General features: G+C 42.3%; 1 protein-coding gene across 6 annotated transcripts in view; it reads left to right on the top strand.

Annotated features, from left to right (window-relative positions):
• Positions 1–309: 309 nt before the first annotated feature.
• Positions 310–20,315, top strand: part of UPF2 (UPF2 regulator of nonsense mediated mRNA decay) — a gene marked incomplete at its 3' end in the record, with an annotated part of 69,467 nt that continues 49,461 nt past the window's right edge. For 2 of the 6 annotated variants that reach the window (XM_081927628.1, XM_081927626.1), the window contains exons 1-3: positions 310–426; positions 6,303–6,682; positions 8,137–8,916. In XM_081927628.1, coding sequence (XP_081783754.1) covers positions 364–426; positions 6,303–6,682; positions 8,137–8,916 — 1,223 coding nt within the window. In that variant the 5' untranslated portion in view covers positions 310–363. Of the gene's footprint in view, positions 427–560; positions 631–982; positions 1,304–6,302; positions 6,683–8,136; positions 8,917–20,315 lie in introns of those variants that run through there. The other 4 variants (XM_081927627.1, XM_081927631.1, XM_081927629.1 and 1 more) reach the window with 3 other exon arrangements.

Raw genomic sequence — 20,315 nt, 5'->3', positions numbered from 1 at the left:
ATTACTTACTACTTGCGTCTCAAGAAAGAGAAGCAAATTTCGCTATGTTAGGAGGAGAGCGCGTGCACGCTTACGCCCCAGGCGCGCTCCCTGGGCTGCGGCACCTCGGACTAGGGAACCGTCGGCTCTGGGCCCGAGTTCCCCAGGGAGCAAAAGAGCGCCTTGCACCGCCTCGCTTTCAAAAGCTTCGGCGGAGGGCGGGAGAGGCTTCTTAGCTCCACCCCTCCTCCTCCTCCCCCCCCGCCCTCCGGAGAGGCCCCGCCCCTCGGGCACTTCCGCCTTCCCCTGGTAACCAAAGCACGGGGTTGCCCCGCTTTCCCCTCTCCGTCCCAAGGACCCCGCCAGCCAGAGCTGTCTTGGGCGATGCCTGGCAAGCGCCCGCCCCTGTTCTCAGCAGCCCGTCCCGGGAAGGGACCGCGTCCGCCGGTAGGTGAACCCTCAGAGCAATCTTTCCCATCACCCTTCGCCCTGGACCGAAAGGCCGGTGGCGGCGGGGTTGCTTCCGAGCAGGCGACGCCGAGGGCAGCCTGGGGGGGCGGGGTCCTCGCTTGCGTGGGGGGGGGGAGAAGAAGAAGAGGCTGGCGGAGCTGGAGCTGCAGAAGCTGGAACCGATGTTTACAGCGGGCCGAGGTAACCGCCCCTTCACCGTCCTCCGTCGGGGGAGACGGGGGGGCTGGGGGGCGTCGAGATGGGGAGCCCCGGGCGGGACGGGCCTGGTCGGGGCGCCGCGGGACCGGGAGCCCGAGGACGGAGCCCCCGCGGGGCTGCCGGGGGGGGGGGAGGCCTCTGCCGCGCGAGGGGGGCGGCCGGGAAGGCGGCGCGTCTGGCTTCCTGCGGCGGCATCTTCACCTGCGCGGGGGGGGGGGGGCGGGTCCCGCTGTCTGAAAGTGACAGGTGTGGGGAAGGCGACCAGGAGGGCGGGGTGTGGAATGGCGCCCCCTCTTGAGTGGGTCGTGGAAGAGGTCTCATTCTAAATTAATAGTAATAATAGTAATAGTAAAAATGTGTTAAAGAAGGTATTATCTGAATAAAAACGAAAGCGGAGAGAAAAGGAGACGCGGAGGCCTCTCTCCCCGACAGTGGCGGAGCCTCCCCGCTCTCCCCGGGGAGCTCCGCGGAAGAAGAGGTCTTTGAGGGAGCAAAGCCGCCGCGCGGGGACGGGCAGGACGAACGTTATTGCCTTGTTTACTTGAAAGGAAAGGCCGGCCTTTCCATACTCGGGGAGGTTGCCCATGTCTGCAGACAGCCCGGCTGCTTCAGTCCTTGGCCGCTTCCGTTGCCAGTAGCCCTGCCATTGTGGAAGGTGAGCGGACCAAGATGCTCCCAGTGGTTGTGATGCTTCCCAGGGTGTGAAGTGGTGAGTGACAAAAGCTCATCTGGTCGGGCAGAAGTTTTGCACTTTGCCAAAGTTCAGTCTTCTCCTCTTCAGCTCTTGCTTGTTCTTAGGCTTGTCTAAAGCTGTCAAAAGCTTGGTCTAATTATTATTATTATTATTACTACTACTACTACTACAGAATTGTTCTCAATACTCTATTCCTTGCTGTTCTGAAATAAATCTGTATGGCAAGCTGCTCTCTTCCTTGCTGTTTTGCCCATGGGCTCTCCCTTCACTTTCTCTTTCCAATAGCTTTAGATAGTTAACTCAAACATGTATAGTGCCATTCCTTCTTTCAAGTGTTTTCTGAAGCAATTCATTGTGTTTTAGGATTAATAGTGTCCACAATTGACAGCAGTTTAGGATTGTTCTAAATTTAGGATTTTACTTACAAGCATGGTTCAACTATGCTTTGTTTTGCTTTTAGTTCTTCACAAAGCAGCAGTTCTGGGCATGCGCACTGACTGAACACAGTAGGACTTAGAGCATTGTTTAAATATACATAATATCAGGCTGCTGTAGTTTGCTGATCTGTGATATTATCTCTGCCAGTTGTTTCAATAAGTTAAGTGACAAAGATAATGCAAGTAGAATGTGCATGTAGACTTTCTTGTCTACTGTGACGTGGTAAGCAACAGTGCAGTGTATGAGAGAGGTTGGGAAAGTTAGTGACACATTGCTTATTCTCAAAAAGCATGTACTTGTATTTAGAATGCTTTAACGTGGCTTACTAGGAACCATGCAGGATAGCTGCTGTTGGGTTCATGTACTTTATACCCTAGTGACAGTGTCTAAGTATGTACACAGCATTACGACCTGAAAGAAGAATTTTCATAGGATCATAGGGCTGTAAGGGATCTAAAGAGCATTCAGTCTGAACACTTGCCCCCTAAGACAGGAAGCTCCTTATACATATCTTGGGTTAGTCATTTGGTGTGTGTTTTTTTAAACCACTTTGGTCAAATATTGAAAACAATTTGTTAGAATTCTTACAGAATTCTACAGACCTGTGCTTACTACAGCCCCTACCATTACCTGGGTGTTATAAGGGAATTAACAAATGGAATTAACAAATGGAATTAACAAATGTAATCAGTTGTTAAAGTTATTGATGTTATGCAAATATGTTCATACATCTACCCCTAAACCACAGTAAATCGTGTAGCTGTTGAACTTTTTGAAAATGGCATCAAACAAACAAAACATATGTAGTAACAAGATAAAATTCAGTTTTACGCTGCTGAGTAGAGAGCAGGATGTCCCTACTCTTGAATGAAATTGCATATTTGGGAGTAATGGCCCATGTTTTCTACACCTCCACATACCTTTTGTCTATCTTGTATCAGAGAATGTGAAAATGGTATTTAAAAGGTAGGACCTCTACTTACACTTGTTTGTGGCTTGACAGGATATTTGACATAGTCAAATAAAAGGCAATCAATAGACCAGCACCAGCCTGTCCATGTCACATGCAGATTAATCCATCTCATCCATATTACTGTGCCACAAGCAGAGAGCAGAGGCACCCATATATATATATATATATATATATGTGTGTGTATGTATGTATATCTCTACATCTATATATCTATCTGTATATATATCTATCTATATATCTGTTTGCCCCCGGACATATGTTTATAGAAAGGAAGGATAGAAATGCTGAAAATATATGTATATCTGAGGAGTCTATGAGGTTTGAGGAATTACTAAGTAAAATAATGTTCATGGCTCAGTTTAGTGAGCCAGGCTATATATTTTAGGGAGAGACATGCATTCATTCTGCCCCCTCCTTACAGTAGGGGCAAGATATTGAGGAAGAAATTTTGAAAGCTCATACAAAAAAGTCTTTTGTATTTAAAAATAATCCAGGAATCTAAAAAGTGTATAAAAAATACTTCAGATGTAGTGTTTCTGAGCTGTTTGAATAATGAAACTTGACTGTACATACGTTGATGAAAGGTTTCAGAGGATGTTCTCAGTTGATCTTTAGCTAGCACAACTTAACTTCCTTGCAGGGCTCAACTTCTGCTATGTTTTCATTGTCTTCCTTCCTTGCATGCAAGCAAATAGTACACATTTCTTTGCCAGACTATGGAAAATCACTCTTCGTGTGTGTGTTTGGGAAAGAGCTTCTTGGTAATTAGCCATTAGATTCTTTTTATCCATCAGACTTCCTTTAGTTTGATTGTGTTCCAATATTACTCAAGTACAGGCAGCACCTGAGATTTGTCCACAAAAGAAATGAATATGCATTGCTTTGAGGACAATTGCTGTTGTGCTGTAACTTAAAATACTGCACTGTAATTAACAGTAGTTTCAGAATTTTTTTAAGTGGTGTTGGTTTTAACCTGGTAATTCTTTAATCGAAAAACAAGCTTTTAACAGAAGTTATGTTACAGTTCATTTCTTTTCTAGATTTTCATATGCTTTGATTTGTGAACTTCAGTTTATCACCTAGTGATCAGCTTTGCTGGGAACTTGAAGTTTTGTTTGTAAAACTTTCTATTAGGATCTCCATAAAGGGGTGGCTTGTTGATATAAAATGGACCAGATCAGGCCTGCACAACTATTTCAAGTGACGTGTGCACATAAATATGCATGCTTCCTACTGATAGTCACCTGAAAAGAATTAATTACAAATTTGATTTTAGATCAGATCAATATTGTAACCATTCCAGTTCTTAAATTTTGGGCTTCATTCATCATATTGCTAATTTTATGAAGCAATCCATTTTAAAAGTTGAAAACTTTTGATAGAGAAATAAAATAGTGGAACTCTTTTGGACAACATTTCAACCCATATCACTGCCTAGGACTAGGTATATAAAGCTCGGTTGTCAAAGAGTAAAGTACAATGGGGAGAAAGCATTTATTAGAGGTAATGGAATGGGAATTGTTTTTGAAAAGATGGATGTGAATGCAGCTTTAAGTATAGTGCTTTTGTTTTGCACTAATAATACATCAATTTCAGGGTGAATATACAAGGGCTATTGTTTCATGCTTTGTATCTGGGTTGGGAAGAAATGGGTCTTGAGCTGAGTAAAAAGCCCTGGGTGCAAAAGAAACAGCCAAGGTGAGCAGAAGTAGTTAGTTCTACTCCAAAGTTATTTGTATACACTGTCGTAACAGCAGTAGAGTACTACTACTGCTTCTTCGGTGTTAAATTACAACTGATCAAGTGTTATAAATGCTGTAGGAGTGTTAATGTTGCATTGCCTAGAAGATGTTCAGTAGTAGATCCATCAATGAAGTAGTGTCAATGCTTAAAAACAACTGTTGTGGTAATTCTCACTGTTTTTCAGGTATGCTTAAGAGTAGACAGAGATTTGGAATGTAACTAATGGAGTGCATAATTGACTGTAATACTTGTTTTTATCAAACAATTATTAGGTGGTAAATATCCTGTTTGTTGTCTAGCAGTAACAACTAACTGATGTAGTCTTGGGTTTTTTCTTCTAGATTTTAATGGTGAACATACGTTTTAATGCGTGTGCTGTAAGAATTCAGAGCTTAGTTTTGAAGGCACTTCAGTGTGCATTTTATTGGAATGTTGTTGTTTTAACCTATCTAATAATGAATTGCTCATTTTAAAGAATCTTAAAGAGCTAGTATTTGTAGGACTGGAATAAGAAAGTCCTATCAAAAATAGTTAGCAACCGTATCCCTCCTCCCAACAAAGGAGATGGTGCACCAGTCTAATGTGTTTACTTAAACTTCCTTAATTGTTTGCAGGTTTTGTTCTTTAATTGTCTCAGTGTGCAGCTTTGAATTAGAGGATTTAATACACTACTGTAAAGGTGTACATAATACTCATACGTGCATGATGATTTGTTTAACTTGGAGGAGCTTATCAGGTCCATACAGTGAGTTTGTAAGTTCCATAGCTTATTTGCTTGAAAGGAATTATGTGTATTTTCACGAACGTGCTAGAAAATAAGTAATAGTTGTGTGTAAAGTTGTTAGTCCTTGAACAATAGATCACTGTTGGTCTACTACGAGTATATTACCCAAAATTTCCTTCTCTAATGATAAACCACTTATAAGCAGATATTTTGAAAATGTTTTCAAGCAAGCAACTTTTTTGCTTATTTTATTTAATTGAAGTAACTTGGTTATAGTCAGGCACATAGAAAAAGCAATTGCTGGTATGCTATTGTAGTTCCTTTTGTTAAGCTGCTGTGACTTTAGTCCTCTGATTGTGACACTTGGCTAAAAAAAGGCAATCCAGTGTATATTATTGAGAGTGGAATTAACTGTTACGGGAGACAGGGGCTTCCAGTGGACACAGTATCCTCATTTCAAGGTCTGCCCTTCCCCAGCAAGTAGAAAACTTCCTCTAGGTCATGGTTCTGTATTTTTCTTCACCACCAGAAGCCGGTGATTACAAACGGGAAGTCAAAACTCAAGATGCCACCATATGTAAGGGAAGGAATATAATTTATTACAGGAGTTTGTTTCTGGTGGTAGCGCGATGTTCTGCCCTCAGCTGTTCATGGTTTTGCTATTGTGTCAGAGGCCCCAAAACCCTGAGCAGAGTTGAGATGACTACTTTAGACAGCAGATTGGGGGTGTAAACTGTAGAGTGAGAAAGGGATGGACTCAATTGTGCAGCTTCTCATTTCAGTGGGATTTGTGTAGGAGAACTTTCTGTAGATTGTCCCTCATGTTAATTAATGAGAAGGATACCATTTGGATTTACTTTATCGGTTATCAAAATGTCTTGGGCTGCTTCTGTTATGTACTGTGGGCTGAAGGAAGGCATTTGTGCATTTAGCAGTACTTATCACCTTCCACTAATAATCAAGCCAGTTTGACAGCACATAGCTCTGAAAAAAATATCCATTCGTAGTTTAGAAGCAACATTTTGAGGCCTTGATTATTAACTTGTGAATGCAATGACAATGTGTTGTTAATAATCTTTCAGATCTGCCTGGGTAACATAATGCCAGCAGAGCGTAAGAAGTCGGCAAGCATGGAAGAAAAAGAAACATCATTAAGTAATAAAGATAAGGAGTTCAACGAGAGGCGGTCAGGTAGCAGCCGGGACAAACCCAAAGAGGATGTCAGGCTTGGCATGAAGAGAGAAATGTTAAAACCACCTGAAGATAAAAAGAAAAAACTGGAGGAGGAGAAACGGAAAAAAGAAGACAAGGAGCGGAAGAAAAAAGATGATGAGAAGATAAAATCTGAAGAAGAGCAGAAGAAGAAAGAGGAGGAAGAAAAGCAAAAACTTGAAGAAGAGGAGAGAAAAAAGCAGGAAGAAGAAGTAAAGCGACAACAAGAAGAGGCAGCTGCCCAGCTGAAGTAAGACTTTATTATTTATTTGCTGCTAGTACCTAGGTTTCAGCACAGAGAGGGTGCTGGGACACAGATGGGGAAGCACAGGGAGTTAAGGATTGGGTGGGTTGAATAGCTCCATGGAAATTGTAAGGGAAGTTGCTCCATTTGAAAGAAGAGCTGCGTTCTCCCCTTGTGCAGAAGAAATGCTTGCTGCTAGGTTGTTGGGCTATGGAAGTACAATACAAATAGACAAGCCCCACTTTAAAAAGCTTAAGAAATACTGATGCCCAGGAACCCAATATAACTAGTTCTGTACACCCAAGGTAGCTTTCTCCTTGTGTTCCTCAAACTACAGATCTATTTTTCCACATCATAAGCCACACTTGGAGCTTAGTAGACTTTGCTAAGTGGTTTGTGATATGGGAGGTTTGCTGGTCAAATACAGTAGGAAATCCCACTGGAAATGCCCAACAGAGCTCTTTAGATGCTGGTCTGAGTATTCGTGGAAAATTTATGACTGACAAGCTACTTCATTTTCAAAGGGTTGCTGGTTAGAAGCATCACTTCATTACAGTGATACCTCTGGTTGTGAACGAGATCCGTTCCGGAGGCCCGTTTGCAACATGAGTAGAACGCAACCTGCGTCTGCACATGCGTGGGTCACGATTCACCGCTTCTGCACATGCGCACGATGTCATTTTGAGCGTCTGCACATGCGCGAGTAGTGAAACCTGGAAATAACCCTTTCCGGTACTTGCGGGTTGCCGCGGGACGCAACCTGAAAACACTCAACCTGAAGCAAACGTAATATGAGGTATGACTGTATAACAATAATGTCATTTTAAAATGTTGCAGTACAGATATAAGGAAAAAATAAAGCAAGATTACTTGTTTAATGAATTTTGCAATTCATTAGGAAATTCATTTATCTGCACTTCACTGCTTTAAAATTAATGCTATCACCAGACTGAATAAATTTGTTGATTACTCAGACTAGTTCCGATTTAAATTTGCATATATTGAAAGCATTTTTAATAACAAAAAACATACTCTTAGACAGTGAATGTATATGTTGTAGCTGGCAGCATCTTAGTGAAACGGTCCCTTGCGAGAGTGAAAGAGGAAAGAGGAAATTTTCTAAGATGGTGCCTGCCATCTGTAATCTTCATACATTCTTGGGTGAAATCCAGTGCTGCATCCACTTGACCAACAGGCGTTCACCCTCCTCGTCTCTCCCCTGCAACTGTCCAAGTCCACCCAAACCTCCTCTAGAGGGTCCCCTAAACTTCCAGAGCAGATTTTGGGAGGGCAGGCAGGAGAGGAAGGTGAAGTCTGTTTTGTTGCCACAAAGACGTCATTTATTGCAACCTTTAAATAAAAAATATGTTGCTCTGTTAATTAGGCTTGCCTTTTTAGTCTATTACAATGTTTAAAATTTCAGCCCTACTTAAACACAATATTCTTCATATTCTGTTTAGGGAGAAAGAAGAAGCCCATCAGCTCCACCAAGAAGCTTGGGAGCGCCACCAAGCAAGAAAGGAACTCCGAAGTAAAAACCAGAATGCATCAGACAGCCGCCCTGAAGAGAACTTCTTTAGCAGGCTGGATTCAAGTCTCAAGAAGAACACTGCCTTTGTTAAGAAGTTAAAAACTATCACAGAACAGCAGAGAGACTCCTTGTCCCATGACTTTAATGGCCTCAATTTAAGCAAGTACATTGCAGAGGCTGTTGCTTCTATAGTGGAAGCAAAACTGAAAATATCAGATGTGAATTGTGCTGTGCACTTGTGTTCTCTGTTCCATCAACGTTATGCTGATTTTGCTCCATCACTACTTCAAGTCTGGAAGAAACATTTTGAAGCCAGGAAAGAAGAGAAGACATCCAACATTACTAAACTAAGAACAGACTTGCGGTTTATTGCAGAATTGACAATAGTTGGGATTTTCACTGATAAGGAAGGCTTGTCTTTAATCTATGAACAAGTAAAAAACATTATTAATGCTGATCGTGAATCCCACACCCATGTCTCAGTGGTTATTAGCTTTTGTCGGCACTGTGGAGATGACATTGCTGGATTGGTACCAAGGAAGGTTAAAAGTGCATCAGATAAATTTAACTTGAGTTTTCCTCCCAGTGAAATCATTAGCCCAGAAAAACAACAGCCTTTCCAAAATCTGCTGAAAGAGTACTTTACATCTTTGACCAAACATCTGAAAAGGGACCACAGGGAACTGCAAAATATTGAAAGACAAAACAGGTAATATTTTAAATGCTCTTAAATGAATTGACAGGTTTCTAATACTTGCTAGAGTTTCAAAATGGATTGGGTAAAACTTTTTTCCGCCCCAAGAGACCACAAAGTATAATTTCATGCTTTGAGGTTTGAATTGGGAAATGGACTAACATTACAATCCTACATGTCAGAAGCAAGTCCCGTGAGTTCAGCGGGGCTTACTCCCAGGTAAATTCTCAGTAGACCCACTGAAATTAATGTGTCCAAAGTCATGTCTGTTAATTTAAATGGGTCTACTCTGAGTATGATGTTGGATGCAACCCTTAGTCTTACAACCATCTTGTAGGTGTCTTCTGGCTCTGATTTGGAATTATTCACATTGTAATTTAGGAATGTGCTAGCTTTTTTTTTTTTAAAGCCCTAGCAGCTTCTGTTTTTCCATGTGGATGCACTCTAGTTTACAATATTAAGTATTTTACAGCCTCCTAAATTTCATTGTGCCTGCTTTCCCTTAGTAAGCTTTTGGTATACCATAAAATATGGTTAATGGGGGTGGAGGAACAGCAGCTGCATTCTAAACTGGACCTTCATCCAAAACATGGGTTCGAGGGAGGTGTACATTAAAACCAAACAACCAATACAATCATTAATCTTTTAAAAAAAGTAAAATCAAAACATAGAGGTGGTAATCTGTCATGGATGCATTACTTGAGATTTCTGCATTGCAGGAAGTTGGACTAGATGACCCTCAGGGTCCCTCCCAGTACTACATTTCTATGTGTCTATAACAAAATCAAAGACACCAATAACAATTCAAAAACTTAAAACATAAATATTTAAAAACTGTGAGTGATACTCAGTATTATTCATACTCAAGAGTAGATATGTTAAAATCATTGGACTTGAAACTTTTGCTGGGTGGGTCTACACTAATGTACCATATATACTCGAGTATAAGCTGACTTTCAGCACATTTTTTATTCTGAAAAAAACACTCCTTGGCTTATACTCGAGTAAGGCGGGTGGCAGCGGAGGGAGGAGCGGCCTAAAAGGAGCCCTTTCTCACCGCTGGTCCTGCCGCTGCCACCCGCCTTACAAGAAATTGGAGTTCTTGTTGAAAGTACACTAAAAGGATATACCAAGAGCTCTGGATTCTTTTTGACTACCATTGAGACTTGTATGAAACTATTGTTGTGTACTGGTATTTTATGTACCTTTAGACTATATTACTGCATATTTGAAACAACATTATTTCTGTACTTAAACATTGTGTTGAAATTTACTATTATTTTAAAACTGTCGTACTTATACGTTGTGTTTAAATTTACTATTAGTTTAAAACTGTGATTCTTAGCAGAATATACACGTTTTTCTTTTCAACTCTCGAGTAGGAATTATTCCTTGTATTGAAACTTTTGGCCAGAGCTCTTGGTATATCCTTTTAGTGTACCCGCCTTTCAAGGGCAGGCACAGGAGGTGCGGTTGGGAGAGGCGCTGTGCTGCGCTGTGCCTCTCCCAACTGTGGCTCCTATGCCTGCTCTTGCAAGCGGCAGAGACGGCAGGGACGAGGGGCCCGAAAGCAACCCTTTGGGGCTGCTTTTTTTCCTCCACCGCTGCCGCCACCACCAGGTTTGTGGTGTGGTGAACTGGCTTATACTTGAGTCAATAAGTTATCCCAGTTTTTTGTGCTAAAATTAGGTGCCACAGCTTATATTCAGGTCGGCTTACACACGAGTACATATGGTAGTTAGATATCGCCCTGCATTCCTTAAGAATATAATATGTTGTGAACTACATAGGCGAAGGCTTTCCGCACGTTACTCAGCAGAGAGATCCCACAGTAGTTGTTGCTTTTGTTCTTGCTGGAGTCACACATGTCTTGTGGCATGGATCCTTGCTCCCATCACTGCAAGAGGAGGCTGTGGAGGTTTGTAATGAGGAAAGTATTTAAGCTGGCTTTCAGCACTTCTGTTGGGGTTCTATCCTGTCCTGGGGCTTTACTCCACCTGGTACGCAGGCTGAGACCCTACCTGCCCGTGGACTGTCTGGCCAGAGTGGAGCATGCTCTGGTTATCTCCCGCTTGGACTACTGCAATGCGCTCTACGTGGGGCTACCTTTGAAGGTGACTCGGAAACTACAACTAATCCAGAATGCGGCAGCTAGACTGGTGACGGGGGGTGGCCGCCGAGACCACATAACACCGGTCTTGAAAGACCTACATTGGCTCCCAGTACGTTTCCGAGCACAATTCAAAGTTATGGTGTTGACTTTTAAAGCCCTAAACAGCCTTGGCCCAGTATTCCTGAAGGAGTGTCTCCACCCCCATTGTTCTGCCCGGACACTGAGATCCAGCGCCGAGGGCCTTCTGGCGGTTCCCTCATTGCGAGAAGCAAAGCTACAGGGAACCAGGCAGAGGGCCTTTTCGGTAGTGGCGCCCGCCCTGTGGAACGCCCTCCCATCAGATGTCAAAGCGATAAACAACTACCTGACATTCAGAAGACATCTTAAGGCAGCCATGTTCAGGGAAGCTTTTAATGTATGATTTTAGTGTATTTTTGGTATTTGTGGAAGCCGCCCAGAGTGGCTGGGGAAACCCAGCCATATGGGTGGGGTACAAATAATAAATTATTATTATTATATATATATTATTATTTACCACATGCCTGAGAGTTGATAGCATCCTACAACTCGTCAAGAGAGGGAGGAACATCCAGCTCTTCCAAGACAGGCAGAATCTGGATACTTTTAATTGCAGAGCCCATGTTTTCCTGCGAGTACTATTCTTGATAGTGTTCTGCCCATTGCTCCATTTGCTTGCTGTGATCTGTGATGATTTCTTCTGACAAGGTTTCCAGCGGTGCAGTTTTCTTGATTGTTGGTCCAAAGGCTTTCTTCATGCCTTCGTACATTTTGTGAGTGTTCCAGTGTCAGCAGCGAGTTGGATGCTGTGGCACAGCTTTAGCCAGTAGTCATTGGCACATCATCTACCAATCTGCTGGGCATCACTTCTTGTCTTTCTTATTGTAGAAAGTGTCTTTTCACAAGGAGCATGCTTGTAGTTCAGGAGAGCCTCACACTTTGCAACAATAACAGGTTCCATGTCCTTTATGCTGGCCTCAAACCAGTCAAGGGTCTGTAGCTCTCTTTTGCCAAGGAAGGCCTAGCTGTACTGTAAATTCCTCGCTGTTGTAGTTCCACCTTGCTTTGACACTATTTCTGGGGCAGTTCAGTAGAGCTTGTTTAACAGAATCAGAGAAGCATTCACGAAGTTCAGGAGTGACTGTTCTAGGAGTGTTGATTTGAGGGCCGCACTTAATGCTTTGTAATATAGGCCTTCTTTGGTTGGAGAGGGATCTTGCTCACTACCAGGGACTGATCCATGTTGCAATTGGCTCTGTAGTAGCTCTGTGTGACACGGAGTGTGTGACACCGATCGCTTGGTGACAATCAAGTCCAGTTGGTGCCAGTGGCCTGACCTTGGATGTCTCCAGGACACGAAGTGTTTTGCCTTGGTAGTGAAGAACATGTTTGTGATGCAGAGGTTGTGATATGAGCACAGCTCAAGCAGCCTTTGTCCGTTCTCGTTCATGCTGCCAATACCAAAGTAGCCTGTGCAGTTGTCACATGTGTGATTATCTTTCCCGTGGCATTGAAATATCCCAGCAGGAATAGGTGTTCACAATCCGGGACCCTCCTGACAGCCTGGTCTAGTTCCTCATAGAACTGGTCTTTGGTTTGTAAGGCTAAGGAGTAACTTCCTACACAAATCCGGAGTGGAGTCCCTAAGGCAGTTGGATGGTGTCCTGTATGCCTCCTTCCAACAACTCCTGCATCCAAGCTGGTGCCAGGCATATTGCTCTGCTTTTCTCTGGACCACATCATCAGCAACAACCCAGGACCTCCATACACACTGCCCTGGCTTGCGCCCCAGAGAGGTCACTTTGGTGCTGCAAACACAGAAAAACACAATGAGGTGGCAGTCACGAGTTATAAGATCAACCTGATTGGTGTATGGTACAAGTGCTACTGGTTGCTCCCATTGGTGGGAGGGGAGAGATCATCATGTCGAGATTTCTGCATTTGTGAGAACTCATTTATGAGAAAGGCTTCAGGAGTAAACCTCAAGGAAAACTCAGTACCTGCTGCCTTGTGGGACATCTTCAGGAGAAGAAAAGGCAGTTCTGTAAAGCGGAGGTATTCGTTAGTGAACACTGTAAGCAAGTGTTTACAGAGCAGTTGCTTTCTGAAGCATAGTGCTTTGAGACGTCAACTGAGATACTGTGTTAACAGCTTTTTCATCCTAGCTGCATGCTACTGAATGTGTACAGGGTCACTTCCTAACTGCCAGTCTGAAGCAGAGGCAGAGCTTTGATGTCTAGCTACCAATGTCCAGTGTTCACCCCTTGTGTTCATCCCTTGCTTGCTTTCCTTCCATTCTGGGTCTAAAAAGAATAGAATTGTGAATGTTTAGTCCTCTAATCACCTGCACGAGTAACCCTACATTTGCATATTACAGTGGTGCCTCGCAAGACGAAATTAATTCGTTCCGCAAGTTTTTTCGTCTTGCGAGTTTTTCGTCTTGCGAAGCACGGTTTCCCATAGGAATGCATTGAAAATCAATCAATGCGTTCCTATGGAAACCGCCTTCAGACCAGGTCCGGGGACAGTCTGTCCCCCGACCTCTTCTGAAGGCTGGGGGGGGGGGGACAAGGGCTTTTCTTCCCACCCCCAGCATTTTAATAAAACCCCGGCTTCGCTGCCGCCCGCCAGCATTTTAAGATCGCCCTGGGACAGCGGAGTCCTCCGCTGTCCCGGGGCGATTTTAAAGTGCTGGCGGGCGGCAGCGTTGCCGTTCGCCAGCATTTTAAAAACCCCGGGACAGCGGAGGAATTCTCCGCTGTCCGGGGCGATCTTAAAATGCTGGCGGGCCGCAGCATTTTAATTCTCCGCTGTCCCGGGGCGATTTAAAAGCCCCCGGGAAGGCAGGCAGGGGGGGAGCAAAGACTTTTGCCCCCCGCCGGCCTTCAGAAGAAGTCCAGGACCTCTTCTGAAGGCGGATGGGGGGCAAAAGTCTTTGCTCCCCCCCCCCGCCTGCCTTCAAAAGCCATCCGGGATAGCGGGAAGCGCTTCCCTGCTATCCCAGACTGCTTTTAAAATGCTGGCGGTGGGGAGCAAAGCCTTTCGCCCCCGCCGGCCTTCCTGGACCTCTTCTGAAGGCCGGGGGGGGGGAAGGCTTTGCTCCCCACCGCCAGCATTTAAAAGAGGTCCCCGGAGATTTCCGAAGCAAGCCCATAGGGAAATTCGTTTTGCGAAGCGCCTCCAAAACGGAAAACCCTTTCGGCTAGCGGGTTTTTCGTCTTGCGAGGCGTTCGTCTTGCGGGGCACCACTGTACTATTATTTATTATATTTGTTAGTCAGTTTTCTTACCAAGTATTTCTAGCAACTTACATAAAAATCAGTTAAAATCCTAAAGACACAATATATTGTATTTTTCTGTGTATAACACAACCCCATGTATATATTTTTTCTGGGTATAACATGACCCCTTTTGTAAGTTCACTGAGATGTTGAGATCTGGGGCTGTAACTCACCACGTATTGGCACTCACTTCGTACTCTTTTGGGCCAGGAAGAGCAGGCAAGCAGTCTCCTCGCTGATGTTCCCTGCTACTGCTGTGGCACCAGCTCTTGCTTACTTACTGTATTTACTTGTGTATAAGACAACCCCAATCACTAAAAAATTTCAGGAAAAAAATGTCATCTTATACGTGGGAAAATACAGTACGTAAAAAGAGTAAATACACAACTAAATAAAAAAGCATATCTGCAGGTCCTCCCCGCTAAAAGAGGCAATACCACTCTTAAAAGTTAAGGGCCAAAAGTCTGGGGGAAAAGAAAATTCTTTGCCTGGCACCTAAACCTGGTTACAGATGGCACCAGGTGCCCTGGGGAGAGCATTCCACAAGTCATAGACCCCTCCTGAAAAGGCCTGTTCTCATGTCCTCTCCCTCTGAAGCTCTGGCTTTCAAATTCTGGTAATGTGAGATGGCAAGTGGCAAATTTTGAGGGCACTGTTAAAGGATATCACATTGCCACCTGTTTAGTTTCTTCTCATATTTTCCATCACTTTTGTGAATATGTGTTAGATTTGAATTTTCTTTTGTAAGCACTTTCTAATGACTTGCTATATGGTCAGATATGTTTGCTAATGTGCTCTTTGGCAATGACACCTATAATAATTGCTCTGAGCTTAGAGCCCCTTTGAGTGCATTCAGGTTTTTGGAAATATTTAAATGAACCCTTAATTGTGGCACTCACTCACAAAATGCTTGTGTACTTTGCCCATTCTTGTCTGGCTGCTCATCTTTAAATTTAGAACCAATGGTGCTTTGAGTACATCTAAAAGAGGCCTGTTGAGATTGTTCATAGTACATTACAGTGGTACCTTGGGATGCGAACAGCATCCGTTCTGCAGCCCCATTCGCATCCCGAACGGAATGTAAGATGCAACAGCGCGTGTGGGTGGGTCGCATTTCGCCACTTCTGCGCATGCACGTTACGTCATTTTGACTGCGCATGCGGGAGCGGTAAAACCCAGAAGTAACGTGCTCGGTTACTTCCGGGTCGCTGCAGAGCGCGACCCGAAAATACTTATCTTGAAGCATATTTATTCCAAGGTATGACTATACTGTATTATTCTTTTTCGTATTGTGACTTCTCACTGTGCAAAAAAGCTATTTTTTTCCTTCTAGCACACTTAAAGAAAAAATCACTGTCCAAAATGGCTTTATTTAAAATTGAATAATCCCCTACATGTGCCTTGGTCTCCTTAGTGAGAGGGAGTAATGTAATTGATTCTCAGCTGATTAACACTTACCAATCAGATGACTTATTCCCTTGTTCTGATTATCAGGAGATGATGTTATTCCTTGGTCCTGCTCCAATCCTCTTAATTAATCCAAGTACAGTGGTACCTCGGGTTAAGTACTTAATTCGTTTCGGAGGTCTGTTCTTAACCTGAAACTGTTCTTAACCTGAAGCACCACTTTAGCTAATGGGGCCTCCCGCTGCTGTCGCGCAATTTCTGTTCTCATCCTGAAGCAAAGTTCTTAACCCGAGGTACTATTTCTGGGTTAGCGGTGTCTGTAACCTGAGGTACCACTGTACAACACTTCCAATCTTAATCCTTTATTTTAACAGCCACTGGTGTGATGACTTTCGTTCGTATTTAGCTATTCCATATTCATTAATTTGCAAGCAGTTTATTTTTTTTAATAATATTTATTGAGGTTTTACAAAAAACAAAAGTTTACAGAATAAAATAAACAAAAAGCATATAAGAAAGAAAAAATAAGAAAAAGAAAAATACAAAAATTAAAGATTACAAGATAAAAAGAAAAATTAAAAAGAAATCCATTTTTAAATATCTTTAAACTCATTTGCTTGTTTCATTGACCTCCTCGCACCTCCCCTTTTTGTATTCCCATTTACATAATCAAATCAGCAAATCCTTACCCTCTTTCATTTATCTTAACTCTAAATCTTAACATATTATTATATATTTTCATATATTAATCCATTTTTGCATATTCTTGTTAACTTTGTTGCTAATGCCACTTATTTTCAATCCAACATCATTTTAACATCCGTTAATTTTACAATATTTCTGCATGTGGTCTTCCAATCTTCTTCCACCAGCTCTTCTCCCAGGTCTCGGATTCTGCCAGTCATTTCCGCCAATTCCATATAGTCCATCACCTTCATCTGCCACTCTTCCAGAGTGGGTAAATCTTGTGTCTTCCAATACTTTGCGATGAGTATTCTTGCTGCTGTTGTTGCATACATAAAGAAAGTTCTATCCTTCTTTGACACCAATTGGCCGACTATGCCCAGGAGAAAGGCCTCTGGTTTCTTCAGAAAGGTATATTTAAATACCTTTTTCATCTCATTATAGATCATTTCCCAGAAAGCCTTAATCTTTGGGCACATCCACCAAAGGTGAAAGAATGTACCTTCATTTTCTTTACATTTCCAACATTTATTATCAGGCAGATGATATATTTTTGCAAGCTTGACTGGTGTAATATACCACCTGTATATCATTTTCATAATATTCTCTCTTAAGGCATTGCATGCCGTAAATTTCATACCAGTGGTCCACAACTGTTCCCAGTCGGCAAACATAATGTTATGTCCAACATCTTGTGCCCATTTGATCATAGCAGATTTAACCATTTCATCCTGCGTATTCCATTTTAACAGCAAGTTATGCATTCTTGAAAGTATATTAGTTTTGGAATCTAACAATTTTGTTTCCAATTTTGATTTTTCCACCTGGAAGCCAATTTTTTTGGCCAAATTATATGCCTCCATTATCTGGTAATAATGAAGCCAATCTCGCACTCTATTTTTTAGTTTTTCAAAACTCTGCAGTTTTAATCTGTCTCCCTCTTGTTCCAAAATTTCCCAATATTTCGGCCATTTGGCCTCCATATTGAGCTTTTTCTGAGCCTTTGCCTCCATCGGTGACAACCACCTTGGGGTTTTATTTTCAAGTAGGTCTTTATATCTCATCCAGACAATAAACAATGCTTTCCTGACAATATGGTTTTTAAATGCTTTATGTGCTTCAACCTTGTCGTACCACAAATATGCATGCCACCCAAAAATGTTATTGAAACCTTCTAAGTCCAAAATGTCTGTGTTCTCAAGGAGCAGCCAATCCTTCAGCCAGCTGAATGCTGCTGACTCATAATAAAGTTTAAGGTCTGGCAGGGCAAATCCGCCTCTTTCCTTTGCATCAGTTAATATTTTAAATTTTATTCTGGGCTTCTTGCCCTGCCAGACAAATCTAGAAATGTCTCTCTGCTACTTCTTGAAACAGTCCATTTTGTCCACAATTTGCAATGATTGAAACAAAAATAACATTCTTGGCAATACATTCATCTTTATCGCTGCAATTCGACCCAACAAGGAAAGCTTCAAATTTGACCATATTTCTAAATCTTTTTTCACATCTGTCCAACATTTCTCATAGTTATCTTTAAATAGATTTAAATTCTTAGCAGCCATATTAACCCCCAGATATTTCACTTTCTTAACTAATGTTAAACCTGTCTCCTTCTGAAACCTCTCTTTCTCAATCGGTGTTAAATTTTTCTCAAGAACTTTAGTTTTTGACTTGTTCAACTTAAATCCAGCCACATGACCAAATTCTTGAATCAATTCTAATACTCTTTTCGTACTAGATTCTGGCTCCTGTAACGTCAAAACTAAGCCATCTGCAAAGGCTTTCAATTTGTAATGTTTGGCTCCGACCTGTATATCTTTAATCAGACGGTCCCTTCTAATCATGTTCAGAAAAACCTCCAGGACCGAAATAAAGAGCAATGGGGAAATTGGGCAGCCTTGTCGTGTCCCTTTCTCTGTCTTAAATTCCTCTGTCACCACATTATTAACTATCAATTTAGCCTTTTGTTCTGAATAAATTGCACTTATACCATTTTCAAACCCTTGACCAACCCCCATCCCCTGAAGATTTTTCTTCAAAAAATTCCAAGAAATGTTGTCAAAGGCTTTCTCCGCATCCACAAAAATTAGAACTGCTTTAGTATTGATGTTCACTTGCAACTTCTCCAAAATGTTAATTATATTCCTTGTATTATCAGACAAGTTTATATCCTGTACCTTTCTGTGAAATATTTGTTTGCATTTGTCCTTCCCTTCATGTTGTAATCAATCAATCAATCAATCAATCATCTTCAGCATCCTCTCCACCCCCAAGGGCTGAATTCTCATTACGCCACAGCCTTATGCCATCTTGCCTTTTCAAACCAAAAGTGAACTGGCATCTGACCATGGCTCCAGGCAGACTTCCAACATTTTCTTCTTTCAACCTTTCTAATCTACTAAGAAGCTGGTGTCTCACCAAAACCATAATAAATCAAAGTTAGAGCCCCCTTTAGAAGGTAATTCCACCAATCCTCACAACATTTTCACACAGTCTATTCATTCAAATAATCCGTAAAAAATTATGAAGTTCTTGTTAATTCCCTCTTGCATTCCATTAACAGTTCTAATTAGTGGTTTTTTTCTTGGGGAATGCGAGGGTGCACATACCCCTAAACGTTTTGTGAATCTAAGTTTGGCCTTATTGAGGGGCAGTATTTCAATATGAGTAGGAAAAGGAGAGTTTACCCCTAAACATTTTTTTAAAGAAAAAAAGTACTGGTTGTAATCCATTGATAATTATATTCCATTAGTAATAATTCTTCAGTGAAGATTTGCCGAATCATAAAACAACAAATATAATGTAGAGAACAAAGGCTCCCCTTCACTTACATTCTAATCCAATTACGGCCAAAATCCTCTCCAGATCAAAATCGTGGCGGATTCATTTAGAAGGTTATCATGTCTCCTTCATCCAGAACACACCTGTTTCTTTAGTCCAAATTCAAATCCATCTTAAGAGAACGGAAGGACCTCTGCTCATGGTGACCGTGTTGGAGAGTTTCCAATATGTGAAGTGCTATGCACTCAGCGTCCCTTCCCCCGCATTCCGTTGGAACGAGAGGCAGATATCGGATGATCTGAAAGTGAGAGCTCATCCCCCGACCGGGGGGGGGGGCTTGCAAGGATAATTACTCTCAAATTATCCTTAATTGGTTGCACGGCCGGTGTCCACTATTGTGGGAGCCGCTGTTCACTCTGGCGGAAATTGCCGGAAGTCCAGGCTTGAATTGAGTTTGATCCCTTCATCTCCGTTTGCATCCATGCACTCAGTCATCAAATTCATGCTGCCATTGTTCAATATTAGCCGGCCGCCTGCCACATTTTGCAACTGGCAACCGACCTTTTGTGACTGGCTGGAGATGTCCAAGTGCCACCCTTGCCACCTATCATCGGCAAGATAGGAAAACATTCATCTTTTGCTGCTGAGCTACTTTTCTAGAACACCTGATTTACTTGGCAGCAAAATAAAATATTTTATTTATTTTTGCTGCTGCGCTGCTGGCTGAATCAGGTGTTTTGTGAGGTAGCGTGGCAGCAAAAGACATAGCTAACCTACAGATCACCTGATTCTCCTGGCGGCTTTTTGTTTTGTTTTGCCGGGTTGCCTGATCTGGTAGCGTTGCAGCAAAATAATAATAGTAATAAACATAAAAAGGTGCCTAGACATTTTGTTTTGGTGTCCACAACCTAGGTCCCAGGAGCCACATGGCTCCTAGCTTTCATATCCCAGTTTCTAACACTGCTGATTTCCCTCCTAATTCACTAGCCTCTGTTTGAACAGCTTGCTTGCTTGCTTGCTTGTTTATTAAATTTGAATGCCACTTTTCATCCAAAGATCCCAGGATGGTTTGCAGCATAAAAATGCAAGATAGAAACACAAAATACATAATAAAAACAATAAGAACAAACC

The sequence above is a fragment of the Podarcis melisellensis genome (assembly GCF_964234715.1).
Source record: "Podarcis melisellensis genome assembly, chromosome: 10".
Classification (NCBI taxonomy): domain Eukaryota; kingdom Metazoa; phylum Chordata; class Lepidosauria; order Squamata; family Lacertidae; genus Podarcis; species Podarcis melisellensis.
Note: the sequence above shows the minus strand (reverse complement) of the source record. Positions and strands in the feature narration are given on the sequence as shown.